The sequence below is a fragment of the Eretmochelys imbricata genome, chromosome 17 (genome assembly GCF_965152235.1).
Source record: "Eretmochelys imbricata isolate rEreImb1 chromosome 17, rEreImb1.hap1, whole genome shotgun sequence".
In the NCBI taxonomy this organism is placed as follows: Eukaryota; Metazoa; Chordata; order Testudines; family Cheloniidae; genus Eretmochelys; species Eretmochelys imbricata.
This window is the reverse complement of record NC_135588.1, coordinates 19,538,072-19,558,528: the sequence shown is the minus strand read 5'-3', so window position 1 is coordinate 19,558,528 and position 20,457 is coordinate 19,538,072. Positions and strand designations below refer to the sequence as shown.

The following is a 20,457-nucleotide window of genomic DNA, read 5'->3' as shown; positions in this document are numbered from 1 at the left end:
GCTGCTGCTTGTCATCCCCTGCTCAATGGCTGCGGAGGGGAAGGAGGTGCAAAGTGAGGCTGGTTTAGAAGAGCGTTTATCAGCCTTAATGTAAATCACATCATACAAATCCATTGCTGTCGGAGTCCCAGGGGAAGCCTGAGCTGGGTCCTGCCAGCTCTGTTAAATGCAGTTTCCAGCTGGCAGGAATGTGACACTAGTTATCATGTGATGCTTAATGAGCGGCCGAGGAGCCATCTTCCAAGCACTGGATTAGTGTCAAGGCTTCAGGCCTGGTCTGTCCCTCAATGCTGGTCAGGAGTCAGTGAAATTGCCCTAGGGTGCAACTAGTGAAGGGAGGGGAGGATCTGCGTGCGGTGCGTGCCCTGCAAATCCCGCCTCAGCACCGGGCGCCAGCTCCGAGCAGAGCTGTCTGCCCCTGCCTGCTGTATTATTGAACATGATTTACCAGCCAATTCAGCGCGGGAAGGCCTGGGTCAGCTTGGCGGTCATGGGGATGGATGCTCTGTCTGTCTGTAGAATGGGTACAGCCCAGGCAGCTTCCCCGTGCTGCCCTGCCAGCCCGATGACCCGGAGAGGCCAACCTTAGGGCCTAGATGGAGAATTCTGTCTCTGAGGCCCATTCAGCCCTAGGCCACTTGGCTGAGGCTACCAGCGCAAGGGACAAATGGGACAGATGCTCGGCCACTAGGAACAGACCTGCCCAGCGTTTTCCCTGTAGGCCCCCAACGAGCCATCCGAGGGGAACAATGTGGAGTCACTGCCCACCTGCTCCAGTTTCAAACTCGCCAGCTAGAGGGTCTCACCCTAACCCATCTCATCTCCACTTTCATTTCGCTAAGAGCTGGTTCAGGCCAGTCCTTGTTTGCCGCCCCCTTCCAGGGGGAATATGGGATCTTGGAATGCTGGAGAACTGGAGGGTTTAGATCCAGGGCCTGACTTTTAGCCCAGCCTTAACTGCACCTTTGTTTCTGAGCTCACCGTTTTTAGGCCAGCGTGATTTGCAGACGCTTTGGGCCCCGATCCTGCTGTCTGACCTAGCCAGGCAGAGCCCCAGGGCAGGCAGGGGAGATGGGCCCTGCCCTGGAGAGCGACAGTCTAAACACACAAGACAGACTCATGGTGGGGGAAAGGCAGTGCTATTAACCCCATTGTACAGATGCGGCACTGAGGGCCAGATTTTCAAAAGCACTCTGCACCTCCCGTTGTTCTCAATGGCAGCCGGCCATTTTTGAAAAACTAGTAAAAAGTAAAAAGTTGTGTCAATCCGAGATGCTGAGGGCTGAATTCTTTCGAAGAGCTGGGGCCAGGGAGTCAGTAGGATCAGACTCCAAGCTCCTCTATGCTAGGCTAGTGCCTTAGCCATCCCCCTCCACATCCTCCCTCCCTAGGGGCTAGCTTGCAACACCCTTTCTCCCAGTGAGTACTACCCTGCTCCTGGAGTAGCCCCATTGAAATTGGGGCATTTGCCAAAGGGGTGAGTTTGAGCAAGAGTATCCAAATCTGATTCAGATGGCACCCGGTTTGCTGGTGCTATGGGGCCCTTAGGGATCAAATTCACTGTGGGTGGTGGGAGCAGAAGCCAGTGCCTGGAACCTTTCCCAGCGATCCTCCAGGCAGGGAGCATCCGAGCCCAAGTCCAACGAGCCTAAAGAAGGTGCTGCGTTTAAAACAAGTCACAGAGCTGCCCGTTCCTGCCCTCTGACGCTCTGCGTCTTCCTCTCTCGTGGCTCTGGCTTGCTGCGCAGCTGGAAAACATTTTGTTTGTACTCTTTGATGATTCGCTGGTACGGCTGGTGCCTCAGCAGGACACAGCCGAGCCTTTGTGCCCTTGCACCTACCTGTTCAAACCTCCCCCCGAGCCGGACAAAAGCGAAAGGGCATTGCTGTTACTGTTTGCATGCAGAGGCAGAGGAAGGCTTGGGTCAAGTTTTCACACTGCTCTGGGGGTTGAGAGAGGACTGGAGAACAGAGAGATGGGGGAGACTCTGCTTTTGTTATTGGAACTAGCTAGATCAAAGCTAGCTCGGGTATGTCTGCACGTGCTCGGATTGCAGTGCAGACAGGGCGAAGGCTCTCCCGACTCCAGAGAGAGCATACACTTTCCAGCCGACAGGCCTCTGCTGGGAGCCGGGCAGCCTGCTCAGGGCTCATGGGGTCAGCACGGATTTCTCATGTGCTTGCTGCAGCCAGAGTGCTTTGGAAAACCCTCCCACAGTGCCCCTTCTCTGCTGGGGGTGCCCCCCACACCAAGCTCCTGGTGCAGGGATTGCAGGGACCTGTCTGCTGAGTGCAGGGCTCTCGCTGAGTCCCACTCCCCTGTGCGGCACTAGTCTCTTACCATCCTGCAGGGAAGGGTCTGCCTGGCAGCATGGGGAATTGCACTGAATCTCCTCCAGGATATGTGGGATTTTGAGGCTCCAAGTCAGTGTGCCCATTCCCACAGTGCATTTCACCAGCCGTCTTGCCCAGACTCCTTGATGGCCGAAGCAGGGAGGTCAAGTGGGTTGTCTGTAACCTGAACTCTTTAAACTATGATTTGAGGATTCAGGAACTCAGCCAGAGGTTCAGGGTCTATCACGGGAGTGGGTGGGTGAGGTTCTGTGGCCTGCGGTGTGCAGGAGGTCAGACTAGATGATCATGATGGTCCCTTCTGACCTTACAGTCTATGAGTAACAGATTTTTTAGACAAAGGAAACGCAGTGGATCTAATTTACCTAGATTTCAGTAAGGCGTTTGATACCGTGCCACTTGAGGAATTATTAGTTAAATTGGAAAAGATGGGATCAGTATGAAAATTGAAAGGTGGATAAGGAATTGGTTAAAAGGGGGACTACAGCGAGTCATACTGAAAGGTGAACTGTCAGGCTGGAGGGAGGTTACCAGTGGAGTTCCTCAGGGATCAGTTTTGGGACCAATCTTATTTAATCTTTTTATTACTGACCTTGGTACAAAAAGTGGGAGTGTGCTAATAAAGTTTGCGGATGATACAAAGCTGGGAGGTATTGCCAATTTAGAGACGGACCGGGATATCCTACAGGAGGATCTGGATAACCTTGTAAACTGGAGTAATAGTAATAGGATGAAATTTAATAGTGAGAAGTGTAAGGTGAGGCATTTAGGGATTAATAACAAGAATATTAGTTATAAACTGGGGATGCATCAATTAGAAGTAACGGAGGAGGAGAAGGACCTTGGAGTATTGGTTGACCACAGGATCACTATGAGCCGCCAATGTGATATGGCCGTGAAAAAAGGTAATGCGGTCTTGGGATGCATCAGGCGAGGTATTTCCAGTAGAGATAAGGAGGTCTTAGTACCGTTATACAAGGCACTGGTGAGACCTCACCTGGAATACTGTGTGCCGGTCTGGTCTCCCATGTTTAAGAAGGATGAATTCAAACTGGATCAGGTACAGAGAAGGGCTACTAGGATGATCCGAGGAATGGAAAACCTGTCTTATGAAAGGAGACTCAAGGAGCTTGGCTTGTTTAGCCTAACCAAAAGAAGGTTGAGGGGCGATATGATTGCTCTCTATAAATATATCAGAGGGATAAATACTGGAGAGGGAGAGGAATTATTTAAGCTCAGTACCAATGTGGACACAAGAAGAAATGGATATAAACTGGCCATCGGGAAGTTTAGTCTTGAAATTAGACGAAGGTTTGTAATCAGAGGAGTGAAGTTTTGGAATAGCCTTCCAAGGGAAGCAGTGGGGGCAAAAGACCTATCTGGCTTCAAGATTAAACTCAATAAGTGTATGGAGGAGATGGTATGATGGGATAACATGATTTTGGCAATTAATTGATCTTTAACTATTCATGGTAAATAGGCCCAATGGCCTGTGATGGGATGTTAGATGGGATGGGATCTGAGTTACTACAGAAAATTCTTTCCTGGGTATCTGGCTGGTGAATCTTGCCCATATGCTCAGGGTTTAGCTGATCACCTTATTTGGGACCAGGAAGGAATTTTCCTCCAGGACAGATTGGAAGAGGCCCTGGGGGTTTTTTGCCTTCCTCTGTAGCATGGGGCACGGGTCACTTGCTGGAGGATTCTCTGCACCTTGCAGTCTTTAAACCATGATTTGAGGACTTCAATAGCTCAGACATAGGTGAGAGGTTTATCGCAGGAGTGGGTGGGTGAGATTCTGTGGCCTGCATTGTGCAGGAGGTCAGACTAGATGATCATAATGGTCCCTTCTGACCTTAATATCTATGAGTCTATGCAAGAGTAGTGGCTAGTGCAGAGGATGGGGGCCAGGACTTCTGGGTCCTAACCCTGATTCTCCACCTCAGTTACTGTGTGATCAGCAGCAAAATGTTCAGACCAAAGTGTTCAGATTCTGGGGTTAGGCCCCTGAAGCAATATTTAGGCATGTAAAGAAACGGCCCGTGTTCAGAGCAACCACAGTGCCCCTGGGAGAACCAGGCCCAATATCCAGCTGGCTCACTGCCGTCGGGCTCCCGAGGTTGAACGTGGAGCTGTATTGTCCCTCTGCACCCATGTCTCCTGGTCAGTGGGACAGTGATACTGCCCAGCCCTCCACGGGTGCTGCACGCCTCTTCATGGGTGTCTGTAAAGAGCTTTGAGATCCTTAAATGAAAGGTTGCTGCCGACATACAAGTCACCAGGCCCCATCCTGTTGCCCTTCATTGTAGCCCATGGCAAATCCCCTTGTTTTCCATGGGAACATGATTGCACCCATTGGCATTAAGCAGATAAACCCCTTGGTGGGAGGAAAGACACCAAGGATTTCCCTCATGCCGTTCCTCTCATTAACTGTCTTCTCCCAGCTTCTCTGCAACAGGCAAGCCAGACCCTGCCCCATCTCGACTGGCCTCAGCCAGCAGCTTGCCTGGGTATCCCACACAGACTAGCTTCAGTTGACACTGAAGCCATCCCACCTTCAGGTGGCCATATGTGACCTTCAGAAAACCTTGTCCTACCACTCCAGGCGACCCTAACTGTTCCCAGGTAACCTACGTGGCCGCTGTGCACGCTCTCACTCGCCAGCGGTGAGATCTGTTACCCTGGCAATTAACTTCCACACGACCTCCAACCCCAGACGGACTGAAGGTGACCGTCAGTAGCTCCAAATGTTCCTCTGGTGGCTCAGGTGAGCAGCTCAAAATCCTAGGTCATCTTGGGCCGCTCCTGCCAATGACCAGATAATCCTGCTGAGTCCCCAGATTGCTGTTCAGCCTTCTTTCTCCTCAGATAATCCATCCCGGTTTTCAACAGAACACCGGCTAAGCCCCTTCAGTGATAACCTGGCATAACCCTCTCCCCGTGATCTTCATTGACTTCCTCACCCCCTGCTAATCCCGGATAATCCTTCTGTGATCTGTGGAGGGACCGCACATGCCCCAGGGAACTGCGAAAATCCAGGCTAACATCTCCAGCAACTCAAGATATCTACTGGGCCCCGCATACCCGCAGCTCAATCCCACTGACCCCAGCCAATGGGGTCTGACCCCACTGAACCTTTATATTGACTTTATTTTGCAACCACTGTAGTGATCTCAGACAGAGCCCTCAACATCCTCAGGCTGTCTTTATGTGTTCTAACTGATGGTTGGGGTAGCAGTCCTGACCATCTTGGCTAATAGCCATTGATGGATTTACCCTCTAGGAACTGATCTAATTCTTCTTTGAACCCAGTTATACTTTTGGCCTTCACAACCTCCCCTGGCAGTGAGTTCCACAGGTTGACTGTGCGGTGTGTGAAGAGGTACTTCCTGATGTTTGTTTAAAACCTGCTGCCTATTCATTTCATCACATGACCCCTAGTTCTTGTGTGATGTGAAGGGGTAAACAACACTTCCCTATTCACTTTCTCCACACCAGTCATGATTTTATAGACCTCTGTCATCTCCTCCCTTCATCGTCTCTTTTCTGAACTAAACAGTCCCAGTGGTTTTACTCTCTCCTCGTATGGAAGCTGTTACATGCTCTTAATCCTTTTTGTTGCCCTTCTCTGTACTTTTTCCAATTCTTTTTTTTTTTTTGAGATGGGGCAACCAGAACTACACACAGTATACAAGGTGCAGGTGTACCATGGATTTACATAGTGGCATTATATTTTCTGTCGTATTATCTATCCCTTTCCCAATGGTTTCTAACATTCTGTTGACTTTTTTGCCTGCTGCTGCACATTGAGTGGATGTTTTCAGAGAACTATCCACAGTGACTCCAAGATCTCTTTCCTGAGTGGTTACAATTTATTTAGACCCCATCATTTTGTATGTGCAGTTGGGATTATGTTTTCCAATGTGCATTACTTTGCATTTATCAACACTGAATTTCATCTGCCACTTTGCTGCCCAGTCACCCAGCTTTGTGAGATCCTTTTGTAGCTCTTCACAGTCAGCTTTGGCTTTAAATATCATGAGTAATTTTGTGTCTGTTGCAAACTTTACCACTTCACTGTCTACCTCTTTTTCCAGATCATTTACTAATATGTTGAATAGGACTGGTCCCAGTACAGACCCCTGGGGGACCCCACTATTTACGTATCTCCATTGTGAAAACTCACCATTTATTCCTACCCTTTGACTCCTATCTTGCGAGGACCTTCCCTCTTATCGCCTGACTGTTATTTACTTGGAAGCCCCAACGGAGATCAAAGCCTCATTGTGCAAGGTGCTGTGCACACATACAGTGAAAGATTACCATCTACATAGACAAGACAGAATTATTATTCCCGTTTTACAGATGGGAAACTGAGGCACAGAGAGATTAAGTGACTTGCCCAAGGTCATAGAGGGAATCTGTGGTAGAGCCAAGTGTTGATCTCCCAATCTCCTCCGTCACATGGCTTTTCCGCTTCCCGGCTCCGAACAGCTCTGCGCCATGCCCCCTGGCAGCTTCGGCCATGGCGGAAGATCAGTCTGTGCTCTGCACCTTCTCTGCGGGCACTGCCTGCTCCTATGTCGCCAGCCAAGCCAAGCGACTTCTGCAGTGCCCGTCCTTGCCGTTGGCACGCACATCGCCTTGACATGGGCGATGCAGGCAGCAGTACGCTTCGTGCTGTACAGCCAAACTCCCAAGACACTAGCGGGATGCAGGCACAGCTAGAAAAGCCACTGAAGCCAGGAGTGTAAATGAGTGTGGGTCATTGGCATGGAGGGGACAGGGCAGAGACAGGAGGCTGGCTGGGCCAGGTCGCCTCTCCCGAGCCAGCCATTCCTTCTGACTACAGCTGCCGAGCCTCAGCCGCCGTGGCCTGAAATCCCCAGCCCAGCTGGGCAGCTCCAGCTCTTCGCAGGGCAAAGACAGGAGGCCCATTTCCGCTGCCGCACCTGGTACACATACGCCTGCCCCAGAGACTGCCATGCGTCTCAGAAGCGTGACTTGCCCCCAGGGCTTGCCCAGAGCCTCTCTCACTTGCCTGGGGCACCCCCTTCGCTTTTCTCAGCCGCTCACTAAGCTGCAAAGTCATTCCCTCCCCTGGAAATTGACAGGCCCCCTCATTGGCCCACATGCCTCCCCCACTGGGGGACCCAGCTAACAAACGGGGAAACAGCGAATACCGCGATGCCCGGGGAGGGGGAAGAGCCGAGATCAGAGGGAAGAAGAAGCCTTTGAACCCCCGGCGAGGCTCTCCCTGCCAGTGTGTCCGTGGGTACAGCTCCTCAGGCCTGCTGAGGTTGGGACACTGGCAGCAGCCCCCGATGGTGGTGTGGGGGGTGTTCTGTAGCACTTTGATAGAGGGACTTTTGCCCCCCTCGCACTGCCCGCTGCTGCTTCTCGCTGGGAGTAGAGATGTCCCACACTGACACGAGCCCCATCAGAGTGTGGGGCTCCAACCAAGCAGGGCTGAGGGAAGGAGGAGCCCCAGTGTGTGAGGGTAGGGCAGCCAGGAAGGCGTCTGGTGGAGATGCTGCCTGATCTCAGCAGGCAAAGCCAGGGGCACTGCAGGGTGGGGGGGGCGAGAGTTCTTCATCCTGGTGCCTTCTGTGCCCACCCCTGTGAGCCTCCCACCTCCTGGGCAGAGCATGCTCCAGAGTCCAGCCCCTTGAATCGGTTCCATGCTGCTGAGTGCGGTCCAGTGGCTAAAGCAGGGGCAGGGCATCAGCACTCCTGGGTTCTGTTCCCCTCTCTGCCGCTGCCTCTCTGTGTGACTCCCTTCAGCTCCCCGTGCCTCAGTTTCCTCATGACGGGTGGAATCCCGGCACTACCAGATGCCCATGGACGGAAGGAGCCAGAGGCAGAATTCTGATTCTTTAGAGATTGGAGTGGGGTTCTCCATGGGAGAACATCCGGGTGGGAAAGTCACATGGGTCCCGTAGCATCACCCAGAAAATCAGACACAGAGGCCAGACCTCCAGCTGAGTCCTCTTGGGCCTTGGGGCTGACGTAGGGCTCAGTGGTCCCTCGGCGTCGTGCTGGATCCAGTTCACCCTCTGTGATTTACATCCACAACAGTCCTTCCATTGTAACAAAGGCCACAAGGGCCAGATTGTGAAGCTCATCCAGGCGAGGCTGGCTGGTCTACGGCCTTTTGGGGCATCATATTGTTAGTTATATGTGTTGTGGGAGTGTCTAGGAGCCCCCATCACAGACCAGGACCCCATTGTGCTGGGTGCTGCATGTTATTCATTAGGTGTATTATGGTAGCACCTAGGAGCCCCCGTCATGGACCATGGTCCCATTGTGCTGGGTGCTGTATTTATTTATTAGGTGTATTACGGTAGCACCTAGGAGCCCCCGTCACAGACCAGGAGCCCCTTGCGCTGGGTGCTGTGTTGCCTCTGATCAGACCGAGCGGAAGCCCCTGCAGTAGAAAGGGATGTATCTGCTCTCCCTTGGGACAGGTCGGGCTCAGATCCCGTCTCAGGCTGGAACGAGCAACGGTCGGAGGAATTGCTTCCAGTCATTGCTTTCCAAAAAGGGGCCCGGCCCTCCGGTAGGACGGGTCTCCCAACCTGCGTGGCATGGGGCTGCTGTCCCGGCAGCTCTCTGTCTCCCGAAGGACTATCAGTCCCTGTCGTTCTCTATCGCTCACATGAAACCCTGCCGTCCTTGGGGCTTGGTTTGCAGCTGCCGCCAGAGGAACGTATGGGCCACTGAACAATCCCGGCAGTCGCGTCTTCATGAAACAGAGCCTGCACCTGGGCTCAAGGAAAGTCACCCACGAGCACTTGTATTGCTGATGACAGATGGCCCAGTGGTTAGGGCACTAGTATGGCTGGAAGGGAAGGCATCTCGACCCAGGCCTTTGGAGAGGTGCCCCGCAAGGAGAGGCTAGGCACAGGCCTAGGGCGAAGGTGGTGTCAGCACGGCCTGGTCTATAGTCAGTGACAAGCCTGATCAGACTGCGTCTTCTCCCTTGGGCAGAGTGATCGAAAACCACCACCTGGAGGAGTACGCCGTGGAGTACCCAGAGTACGGAGAGGGCTGCCTGCTGCCCTGTGACTGCCCAGCCGACTGCTACCGAGACCATTGCAGCCACAGAGAGCACAGGTAAGTGGCTGGGGGGGCTGGCAGGGGGCATGCCCGGATCCATGCCCGGATCCCCTGGAGAACGTGCTTATAGCCCACAGAAATCACTGGGGACGCTGCCAGGGCTCTTAGGAGAACAGGCTCATATTCCAGCACACGCAGCCTTGAAGTGTTTGCAGGTGGCCAAGGGTACACCTGAGAACCAAGCGCTCCTCTCAGTCCCACCTGAACTGGGATTCGGGCTCAGTGAGCTGCTCTCCGCCGTGGATTCGCCAGATGTTCAACATGGGAAAGACACAGGAGGCCTGGTTTGGAAAAGTCAAACTGGGACTGTGGGCCACATGTGCAGGCAGACGGGGGCCTACTATGTGTGCCCAGTTGCAACAATGGCCCAGGCCCAGCGGGCGGCTGAGTGAGCCCAGAAGAGTGCCCAGCCTGTGTCACACAGCATGGGAATTGTGCGTGCCCATCAGGTGGGCACTCATTTGCACTCATTTGCACGTACATTTTGTGCCCTGCGCAGATTTCTCTCCTGCCCAGCTGTTTCCAGCCGTCACACGTTTGCTGACAGGAGTGTGCCCGCTTAATCCAGCCATGCAGCTTTAGCGCTTTTAATCTTCTCTGGGCCGTCAGTCCTTCAGCCCTTTGAATGTGTCCATTGTTGCTGCTCTCCATGGTCTCCCTCCTTCTGGTGGTTAGGTGCGAGGGAGGGGGAAAGCCTGAGCTTTGAGATGAACAAGAAATGATCATTTCAGTGCTGCCTGCCCAGTGCCAAAGCCAGACCTCTCGCTTCCTGCAGAATCTCTCTGCCAAGGAAGGTGCCGCCATGCCGATGCACACGTCCGCCACAAGGGGTCGCCGCACTGCCCCCTTGTAAGGACACATGCAGACAGATGGCAGCGTTGTCAATGGGCATAGAAACCTGGGTCCAAAGGAACAAGCTGCCAGCCCCCAAGGAACCCAGTTAGCCCCCGTCTGCAGCAAAAACACAAGCCCTGAGCTAAAGGAGTAAGCGGCAGGCTGGGAGAGCCACTAGAGAAGGACCTGGTCCGAGCACTCCGGCCTGATCCAAAGCCCATGATGGTGCAGGAGAGTCTTCCCATCGGTTTCAAAGAGCTTTGGATCAGGCCCTGCGCAAGTGCACGGACAAGCTAGTCCATCAATCCGTGGGAGCAGGACGAGCCCGGGTGCTCCTAGGCAGCACGGCTGGGTCATGGCGGCAGATTGCTTCAGAAACCAAGCCTGGTGTCTCTCCTTCTGCGGCCATGTCCGCTAACGTGAGCATCCAACACCTGCTGGGGCGGGGGGGGAAGCACGGTGTGGTGTATTGTACGCACGCCAGTTACTCATCTCCGAAGCAATGATCACCTTGAGGCTCGCTGCTGAGATTCCATAATTACTTCCCCCTGCCACATCAGCTCAAGCCTGGGACCTTCACCATCACAGCGCTGACCTCTGGTGCTTGAGCTACGAGCACAGCTCTGCAAGTGGGTAGCAGCAGTAGGTTGTTATCCTAGTGGGGAACAGCCAGAAGTTTTAACAGGTGTTAGCTGCTTACGATAAATTCTAGGCTCCCCTGTAGGGCTGACATCCTCCCACACATACATGCTGAGAGACAAACTGCTGCGTCTACACGAGGGTGTTAACATGTGTTAGTTACTATGCCACCTAAAGTAGGTTTGAAAACACCTTTATCCCCAAGAAAGCCATGGCCACGCACACACACTGGGGGTAAGGCACCCCCGCCGCTCTGCGCAGGGGCTGGGTTGTGGGGGGGCTCGCGGTGACCGCTCCCCGCCCTGAGCCTCTCCGCTCCGCCGCAGGCTGAAGAGGAGGATGAGCAGCTCCACCTCGCCGCCGCCCAAGAAGAAAAAGAAAAAGAAATCGGGTCATCGCCGGAGCCGGTGAGTCACCTGCCTGCCCCTTCCCGCTCCTCTGGCCCAGTCCATGAGCCCCTGCCACTGGGAGGGGCATACCTGCCTGACCCCAAGCCAAGCAGGACCCTCAACCCCTTGCCAGCCGGCTCCCTGGGGACCCCTCACTCCCTTCCCTTCCCCAGCCACCTTCTCTCTCTGCCCGTCCCTATCCCTCTCCCTCCCCTCCCCTTCCCCTGAATAGGGTGGGGCAGCCAGCACTGTGGGGCTGGGCCAAGGGGGCCTACCACAATGTTCCCCACCACCCCGGCCTGAGGTGCCCTTCTTTGATCTTCCCTCATGCCCTGGGCTGGCTCTTGGAGTCGCAGGGACTCCCAGGGGCCCCGGGCAGAGGCAGGGCCGACTGGGGGTCCTGGCATTCTCCCTGAAGTGTGACCTTGGCTTGCTGCCTGTGTCCCGATATTCCCGAGCACCTGCCGGAACACCTTCTCTTCCCCATCTCGTGCCCAAGCAGCAGGCTCAGGCCCGTCCCACCGTGGACCTGCAATGACCTGTGGGGAGGAGAGCCTGGGAGAGAGACGCCCCCTTGTGCTGGCGTTTAATGGGCTCCCTTATCCCTGCTTTACAGATGGGGAAACTGAGGCACAAAGCAGGGGGAAAATGCCTTGTCTAAGGTCACTGAGGGTACGTCTACTCTGCAGTGGGAGGTGCCTGCCGCACCAGGTGATCTACCCAAGCTCGCATTGATCCAGCCAGCTCCAGTAACAATATCAGCGAAGCCACGGCGGCATGGGCCAGCCACTCGAACAAGTACCCAGGGTTACTGCCCTGGCTTCACTGTAGCCCTCGCTAGAACAGGGAACCCTCCATGGGCAGCACCTCCCAGTGCAGCGTAGCCCTACCCACAGTGAGTCAGTGCGTAAAAACCCAGGAGCCCAGGGTCCCCACCCGGCGCTTCAGCCATTTCTCCCCTGGAAATGACAAATGGCCAGGGCTGGTTCCATGGACTGTGGGTGGTCTTATGGCTCCATTGCAAGTTTCTTTGGAGTGTTTTCCACCCAGACAGGAAGCTGTTGGTGCAAAATGCTCGCTTGCTTGCTGTGTGTCCCAGCCTGGTGTGCTGACCCCAAGCCCCATATGAATTGGCGGTGACAGTGCTGTCTGGCAGGCTCCCAGCTCCTTACAGAAATCCCAGCATTCCCAGGGCAGATGACGGCAATATTGTCTGCCCTGCTAGAGTCTCTGGGATGGATTCCCCCCTACCCTCGATCCTAGGGCCAAATTGACTCCTCACGTAAAGTAGAGGGACCACCGGGCTGCTCTAGCTTATGCTTGTTGAATCGGTCTGCTAGGGCCCTGCCCCCCTCTGGCCACCATGTCGCACCTCTGAGCTGCCCAGGTCTGGAGAGCCGAGGTGCAGGGGGAACATAAAGCTAGCTGGGGGTCCCCTTTTGCACAGCTATAGCCAAGGATCTGGCCCCCAATGGGTGAGCGTATTAGAGAGAAGGGGGAGTGTGGTAGAGGGGGTGTCTCCCATGAAGCGCGATCCGAACTCTAGCCACACTGGGTGCCATCCCTTCTCATTTTGCCCCATGCAGCTGGCCGGGCGGCTTAGGCAGGTGTTAGAATGGGGCTCAGACCCCTGCATGGGGGATCTGCTGGCCGAGCCCACCCAGCGCACGGCTACGGCCCTGCATGGGGCAGCCAGGGGGAGAAAGCATCTGCCCCCACAGCTTGTGCAAACAAGTGCCGCAGTCCATTCCATGGGCACCCCCGCCCCCAGCTGGTGTATGCCGACCGGTCCCACTCAGCCCCAGCCCCCTGCTTGTGTCTAGAAAGTCCTGATCAGGCCATGCCACGTCCATCGCCCCATTACCGGGGGCACCCTGGGGGGCTCTGAGCTGGGGACTGTCCAGCCTTGGCACTGCTAATGACTCTGTCTGCCGAGCTGGAGCCAGCAGGTTTAATGAGCCCAGCCTGGCTGGCGATTAATCAAGGACTGACTGCCTTCCTGGCAGGCTGGGAAGAGCCGCACTTAACGAGGAAGAGGAGTCGGACACAGGGCTGCTTGCTCCTTCCTGGCTCCCTCCCCCGCAGGAGTGTGTACCCCAGCCTGCCCTCACCCTGTGGGGCCCACTCCCCTCCTGGGCCCCAGCCCGGCATTCCCCTGCCAACCCCAACACTTGCCTTATCCTCGTTCCTCTCCATCCACCCTCTCCCTCTGTTTGTTTGGCTGTCCCCTCCCCATTCCCCAGGACTCCCTTTACCCCGACGCCACCCCCTGGGTCTCGCCTCCCCCTCCAGCAACAGTTCGATTTGGAGGGAATGTGACACGTTCATTTTCACCACTTGGCAAGCTTTAACTTGAGAGGGAAGGCCCCCAGAAATGGATATGGCGTCACCACTTTAAGAGGCAAGGTGACTCCCTGAATACGCAGAGTCAGGATAATCCGAGCCTGTCCGAAGCCAGCTCCGAGCTTTAGGATCAATGGGAACTAGTCACCGAGCTGCCAGGCATGTTAGCAGGAACCCCACAGCTACCTACATTGCCTTTGAGTCTTAAATTCCGCCCATCCCACCCGGAGTCAGCACGTGACCCTGTTAGATGTGAGAGTGGTTCAACTCAGGGGTGTGCCAGGGGTCCCAGCTGCCATGGGGCAGCAGAGTGTTTCCCAGCTGCCCTGTTCGGCCAGGCATGGCCAAGTGCCCAGCTGGATTGCTGGGGTCAGACAGGGTGAGGGGAGGCTGCCCGTAATCCTAGCTGGGAACAAGCTGCCGTGGATCCAGAGACACTCACCGAGGCGGAGAGAGATGCAGGATTGTGGATAGGGAGATGCTGTGACAGAGACCTGCCCACACACACAGAGACACAAAACACTCCCAGAGATACAGACGCACACAGAGCTAGAGAGACCGTGGCACTGAGATCTCTATGCACACACACACACAGAGATACAACACCGACATACGCACAGATCCAGAGGCATGCAGAGAAGGAAAGACACTGTTACGGAGACACACACACACACACAAAGCAAGAACACACACAAAGAGCTACCCAGAAAGAGAGATGAAGATAACAGAGAGATACAGACATGCACACTCACAACCACCAGAGGGACCGGCATACACACAACCAGACATGCACCTTACAGTAAGGCTCAAATCTGGGTGATCATACGTCCCGTTTTGGCCGGGACAGTCCCCTTTTTAAGCCCTGTCCCAGACATCCTGGCTTTTTTTTTGGCAACCCTGGGCATTTGTCCCATTTGCTCTTGACAATTGCAAGTTGCTCTGATCAGTTGGCAAGTGGGCCAGCTGATGGGGTGCGGAGGAACGTTTGGGGAGACCAGTGGCAAGATGAGGCGCGGGGTGGTGGGGCTCAGGCAGTCAGTCCAGGGTGACGCGGGACTTGGGGAGTCAGGGAGTCGCGAGGCTCAGGTGGACAGACCCAGTCCCGGGCAGCGTGGTGCTCGGTCAGTGCGGGGCACGGGTGGTCAGCCCCAGTTCTGGGCGAGCAGCAATGCCAGGCGGCTTGGGGCAGCCCCATGAGAGAGGGGGTTGTGTGTGTCCTCAGGCAAGTGGTGATGTCAGAAAGGCAGCTTAGGCCAGCCCCGTGCGGGGTCCCGATTTTACTTTGGTAAATATGGCCACCCTCGCTCAAACGCAAACTGAGAACAGAAGATAACAGCGGAGGGGTAATTCCCTTCGCCCCCAATTGCCAAGCGCAATCAAGCACGTTCAAGGACCCTTTGCCGCCGTGGCCACTTCCATCCCATCCTTGTCTGGGGCTGCCCGGCTCTCTCTGCTGCCGGGAGCTCTGGCTCCTCTGACGGGAGTTTGTGTGTGTGTAAATGTCTTTTTGTCCTGGAATGCAACCAGCACCATAATGTTTCCCCTCTCTGCCATGCCACGTCCTAATGAGGCAATTACTGTGCGTGCATGAGATAATCATTGCATGTAATTATGTCATTAGGAGACGTGCCATCACCCAGCCAAACAAACTTCAGGGCACATGCTGGGAGCAGGCCCGCCCCAGTGGGGGGGAGATGGATGCTCAGCATCAGCGTGGTGGGAACTGAGCAGGATTCGGGCCCCGAGCCCTACAGAAGGGCTAAGTGGTCCCCATCAGGGGCCCAGCTCCTGAATGGGTCCTGGGCTCTGGCCCTCTGCCCACAGGAAAGACATTGCTGCCAGTAACGTGGTTTATCTGGTTCCTCCCCCAATGCCAGCAAAAAGAGGAAACCCGGATCAGAGCGCAGGTGAGTGACGCGGGAGCCTGCTCGTCCTCCTTGTGGGCCCCCGTGAAATGTAAGGGATGGGATGGGATGGGAGGAGGCAGCAGGCTGGCCATTCTTTCCAGCCCAGCGCGCTCCCCCCTCTCTAGGTAAGTCCACAGTCCCAGAGCTGCAAGCACTGAGCCAAGCCCTCGGCTCCCTCCCCAGCGTCTGCCCGGGCCGTGTCCGTGTCAAAGCCCCGCTGAAGTCAAGCTGTGGCCCAGTTGGCTCGGGAACAGGCGATACGCCGCCCAAGCCAATGCCCGGCACGTCAGCCGGCTGCCAAGCACTGCTGCCTCTCTGAACCAGCGGGGTGGGAGTCTCCGGGCGTGTCTCCACCGCAGCCCCGTGACTGCAGCCCATGGAGACAGGCCGGGGTAGCTTGGCTCTAGCTGCCTGAGGAACGATAGCAGGGAATCTGCAGCTAGCCCTGCCCGCCCCGGACCCCCGCTGCACAGCGGAGTGGCCACTAGACCAAAGCCAGCTAGGGAGCGTCGACATGTGCGGCCAGAGCAGCGACACCCTGAGGGGCCGGTGAAATGCTTTCCTTTAGCAATCATGTCAACAACATGGTGGATTCAGGGTCACATCCTGAGCCCCTAAATCAGGGGTGGGCAAACTTTTTGGCCCGAGGGCCACATCGGGGTTGCAAAGCTTTATGGAGGGCTGGGTAGGGAAGACTGTGCCTCCCCAAACAGCCTGGCCCCCGCCCCCTATCTGCCCCCTCCCACTTCCCGCCCCCTGACTGCCCCCCTCAGAACCCCCGCCCATGCAACCCCCCCTGCTCCTTGTCCCTTAATGCCCCCTCCCAGGAACCCCTGCCCCTAACCGCCCCTGCCAGGACGCTACCCCCATCCAACCCCCCCGCCCCCTATCTGCCCCCTCCCACTTCCTGCCCCCTGACTGCCCCCCTCAGAACTCCCGACCCATCCAACCCCCCTGCTCCTTTCCCCTGACTGCCCCCTCCCGGGACCCCGCCCCTAACTGGCCCCGCCGGGAAGCCACCCCCATCCAACCCCCCCGCCCCCATCTGCCCCCTCCCACTTCCCACCCCCTGACTGCCCCCCTCAGAACTCCCGACCCATCCAACCCCCCTGCTCCTTGTCCCCTGACTGCCCCCTCCCGGGACCCCGCCCCTAACTGGCCCCAAGGACCTCACCCCTGATCCAACCCCCCTGTCCCCTGACCGCCCCACCCTCTATCCACCCCCCCCCCGCCCAGCCCCCTAACAGGCCCCCCCGGACTCCCACACCTATCCAACACCCCCTGTTCCCTGACCACCCCCCTCAGAACCTCCGCCCCATCCAACCGCCCCCTGCTCCCTGTCCCCTGACTGCCCCCCGGGACCCCCTGCCCCTTATCCAACCCCCCGGCCCCCTTACCATGCCGCTCAGAGCAGCTAGTCTGGCAGCTGGAGGGAGGACAGCAGGGGAGGGGCCGGGGGCGCCTCCCCTGCCAGGAGCTCAGGGGCCGGGCAGGACGGGCCGGCGGGCCGGATGTGGCCCGCGGGCTGTAGTTTGCCAGGCGTTGCAGAAGGGTGATTTCCCGGGGACTTCCGGGGAAGCGCCAGCATTAAAGGCTTTGGTGCATCTGACTCCAGCTGGGCGTATTAAGGTTCCGCAGACTGGAAGCTCTTCGGGGCCAGGGCTCCCAGTTCAGTCTGTGTTTGGACAGCGCCAACGCTTAGCATAAATCATAATACTCATTAGGAATCTTTGGCCCATGGGCTTTGTGGCCCGTTTCCTGTTAGATCCTGCCGGGACCACAAGGTGGCACTGAGATGCAGCAGAAGTGTTTTTAGAGCTGGCCAAAACGTTTCAAAAAACAACAGTTCAATCACATTTTTAAACAAAATTTCAACCAAAAGACCACCCAGGAAAATCCGTTTCCCCATTTTTCAGATCCTCTCTAATGCTCTTGACTCTGTTTTTGCTGGCTGAGACTTTCCGAGCCACCCAGTGGATTTGAACATCCAGTTATAATTCAGTGTCCAAATCCCTTTGGCTGCTTGGAGGGATCTCAGCCTTTCTCTCTGAAACCTCCCTGCGTCGGGCTGGGTGTGCGCTGGCTCATGGGGACACGGCGCCGGCTGTTTGGGAGGGTTCGGCACATGCCGGGTATCCGGCTCAGAGGCGTGGGCAGGAGGGGGCCGTGTTCGCAGACACTGGTCCCAGCAAACTCTCCAGCCCTCTGGAGGCCCCGTCCCGGGGCAGGAAGGTCCCATCCCACCCGCCACTCAAAGGCTCCCGTGTTTACTTTCCAGCTGCGACAGCTCCTCGCCGCTCCGGAAGGAGAAGAAAAAGAAGAACGGGAAGAAACACAGACGAGACAGGTACTGGGATGGGGGAGTCGTGCCCCATCTCTCTGTGTCACCCTTCCCCTCGCTGCTCCATCCTTCTCCACCCTCATTCCCCAGCTCGCTCCCTCCTGGGCTGGGCTGGGCCACGCAGCGGAAAGGGTTAATCCATCCGTGGCTGGGGCGGGGAAGGGCCAAAGCTCACCTTGGTGTAATTCGATTGACTCAAAACCGGCTCTGGCCCCACAGCTTCCGGCAGCTGCCGGTGTTGCACTGTGGGTCTCTGGGGCCGTGAATAATGCAGGGCAAGCAGCCAATCTGGCTTACAAAGCAGCTGCCTGGGCTAAGGCCCTTAAACCTGAACTCAGTGCTCCCCCCGCCCCCGATACTGAAGTCATCCCCCTCAGGACAGGAGGGCAGCGGGATGTTATAAATGACCAGTGCAGAAGCAATTAGGACATCGCTGGGGAATATGATGCAGCGGGCAGAGGCTCCAGGCAGCACCCGCTGGGGGCGGGGGGAGTTTGGAAGGGCTCGGGGCCGCCCAGGTGCAAATGGCCTCTTGGCAGGAGGCGTGCGGCGTCCGGCCCCCTGAAGGAGAGGTAGGACTGGGCTGTAACCAGTACAGTGGGGCTGCTCAGCTGAGGCTGCAGCCCCCCGGCGGGTCATCGGCAGTGGGGATCCACCCTGGGGCCTCTGGATCCTGAAGCAGGAGCCTCTCCTGCCTGAGCGAAAGGAGCCCCCTCTGTCAGCTGAGGCCGTAGCAGGCCCGTCAACCTCTCTCCATGGCAGAGCACCACACGGAGTCAGGCTGGATACTGTCCGCTTGCACTGCCTGGCGTCTCCCTGCGGAGGCTAAGGCCCAGACTCCGCCGTGGCTACGCAGCCAGGGACCGGTGACACCGAGTCCCTCCTATTCTGCCAGTGAAATCCCAACCTTGCTGACCCCGTGTCTCCCCTTCAACCTGGGCTTCAGCCAAGACCTCGTTGCACCGTGGGGTGGCGCTCCCTGGTGGACAGAGAGCACCGGGTGCTAATCCCAAGGGCCAATCAAGGAGTGGCATCGGTAGGGTCCAGGTGGAGAACCCCCTGCCCTCCTTAGATCAATCACGTAGGGTCACCCCCACCCCAGAGACCACACCGGGCAGGGTCGCTTTCCTTCAGATTATACCCCCACCCTTCTGGCTCCTGTGTCCACCTGCGACTAGCATCCCAAGAGGTAAAGCACCACCTGGGTGACCTCAGAGGTGGCTCAGCCAATCCTTCTCCGGCCTGCCGGGCAGCTGACTGGTTCCTTTGCACACTGCCATCTTATTGGGTTCAAGGATTCCAAAGTTTGAATAAATGATCATTGATAAATCTTTGATCCCCCACCCCCCCTCTCTTTTGGGGGCGGTAACACGCCCCAGGGAGGTGTGATCCCGACAGCACCTCACTTGTCCCAGCTGGACCAGAACCAGAGAAGGTGATGTCCAGACACGGTTAGAGGAGCTGGTTTAGGCCTTCTAGCGTGCCCCTGTCACTGTAATATGCAGCTGTCCTTGGGTATTACTTCAGTACGCAGCTATTCTTGAGTGTTCAGCCATGGTGTTACTGCGGGACGTTACACTCGTGTGTTACAGTAGCAAGTAGACGGACTTGAGCATTACTGCTATACGGAGCCTTGATCTGCGAGCCCATCAGCTCTCATAAAGTAACCAGGGCAGGGCTGGCTCAGCCCTGGAATATAACCCCCCAAGAAAGTCACAGCTGGTGTTGGCGGTGCAATATTTCTGAATCAGCACGCGGAGCCGACGGCCCGGCATGGAGCCGGGGGGCGCTGCGCTGGTGAAGGTGGCTTCTTTGGGCCCAGATGTAAAATCAAGGGCCTGGCCAGTTGTGGTTAGTGGAGATCCCATGTTTTGTATAAATCGGGGTGTTCGCCCCGGGGCCCTGCCTCAGTCCCGGGGCAGGTCGGTCTATTCTGAACTAAATCCCACCCCCCCGCCGGACCCATTTCAAATGGACACAGGATTCTTCAGCCTCCCCTGTTCCAAGCTGCTATGCCATGGGCTGTTTAAACCACTGCCGCCTCCCACCCAGATTCAGCTGCAGGTGGTTTGTGGGTGAAATGATTTCACTGGAGAGCTGGCTGTGAAACATGGAAATATAATTGTCTGCGGTAGATAAATAGGTGGGCATATCTGGGGCTGGAGGGCTGGATAGGCAGGTATGTATGGGGACGGGTGGACAGAGGGTTTGTAGGGGCGTACGTAGATGCACCACTGAAATATAAGGGCATTGTCCCTCCCCCTGGAGCTCCCTGGCTACCAGTTTCCCTTCCCTCGGGGTGTCACAGTTGCAGGGCTGACCCCCTCAGAGCGTATCTCAACCCATCTGCTTTGTTTCTGTCTCTTGTTTCTCTTGTCCCTGTCGTCCCTTAGGTCTGAGTCTGGATCCCGGAAGAAGAGAAGACACAGGTGAGAGTGATCGATGCAAGAGCCTCACTCCCTAGCTTGGCCCACCCTGCCTGCTGGTGCCCCCACGGCACCCTCTCCTCCCTTCAGGCCTGTGCCGTCCCCTG

At 56.4% G+C, this 20,457-nt stretch overlaps 1 protein-coding gene across 1 annotated transcript in view; it reads left to right on the top strand.

Moving 5' to 3' along the window:
• The window catches only part of SRRM3 (serine/arginine repetitive matrix 3), an 87,928-nt gene that overhangs the window by 37,018 nt on the left and 30,453 nt on the right, over window positions 1-20,457 (top strand). The window contains exons 3-7 of the mRNA XM_077836777.1: window positions 9,343-9,468; window positions 11,271-11,351; window positions 15,554-15,583; window positions 17,862-17,930; window positions 20,318-20,353. Coding sequence (XP_077692903.1) covers window positions 9,343-9,468; window positions 11,271-11,351; window positions 15,554-15,583; window positions 17,862-17,930; window positions 20,318-20,353 — 342 coding nt within the window. The remainder of the gene's footprint in view (window positions 1-9,342; window positions 9,469-11,270; window positions 11,352-15,553; window positions 15,584-17,861; window positions 17,931-20,317; window positions 20,354-20,457) is intronic.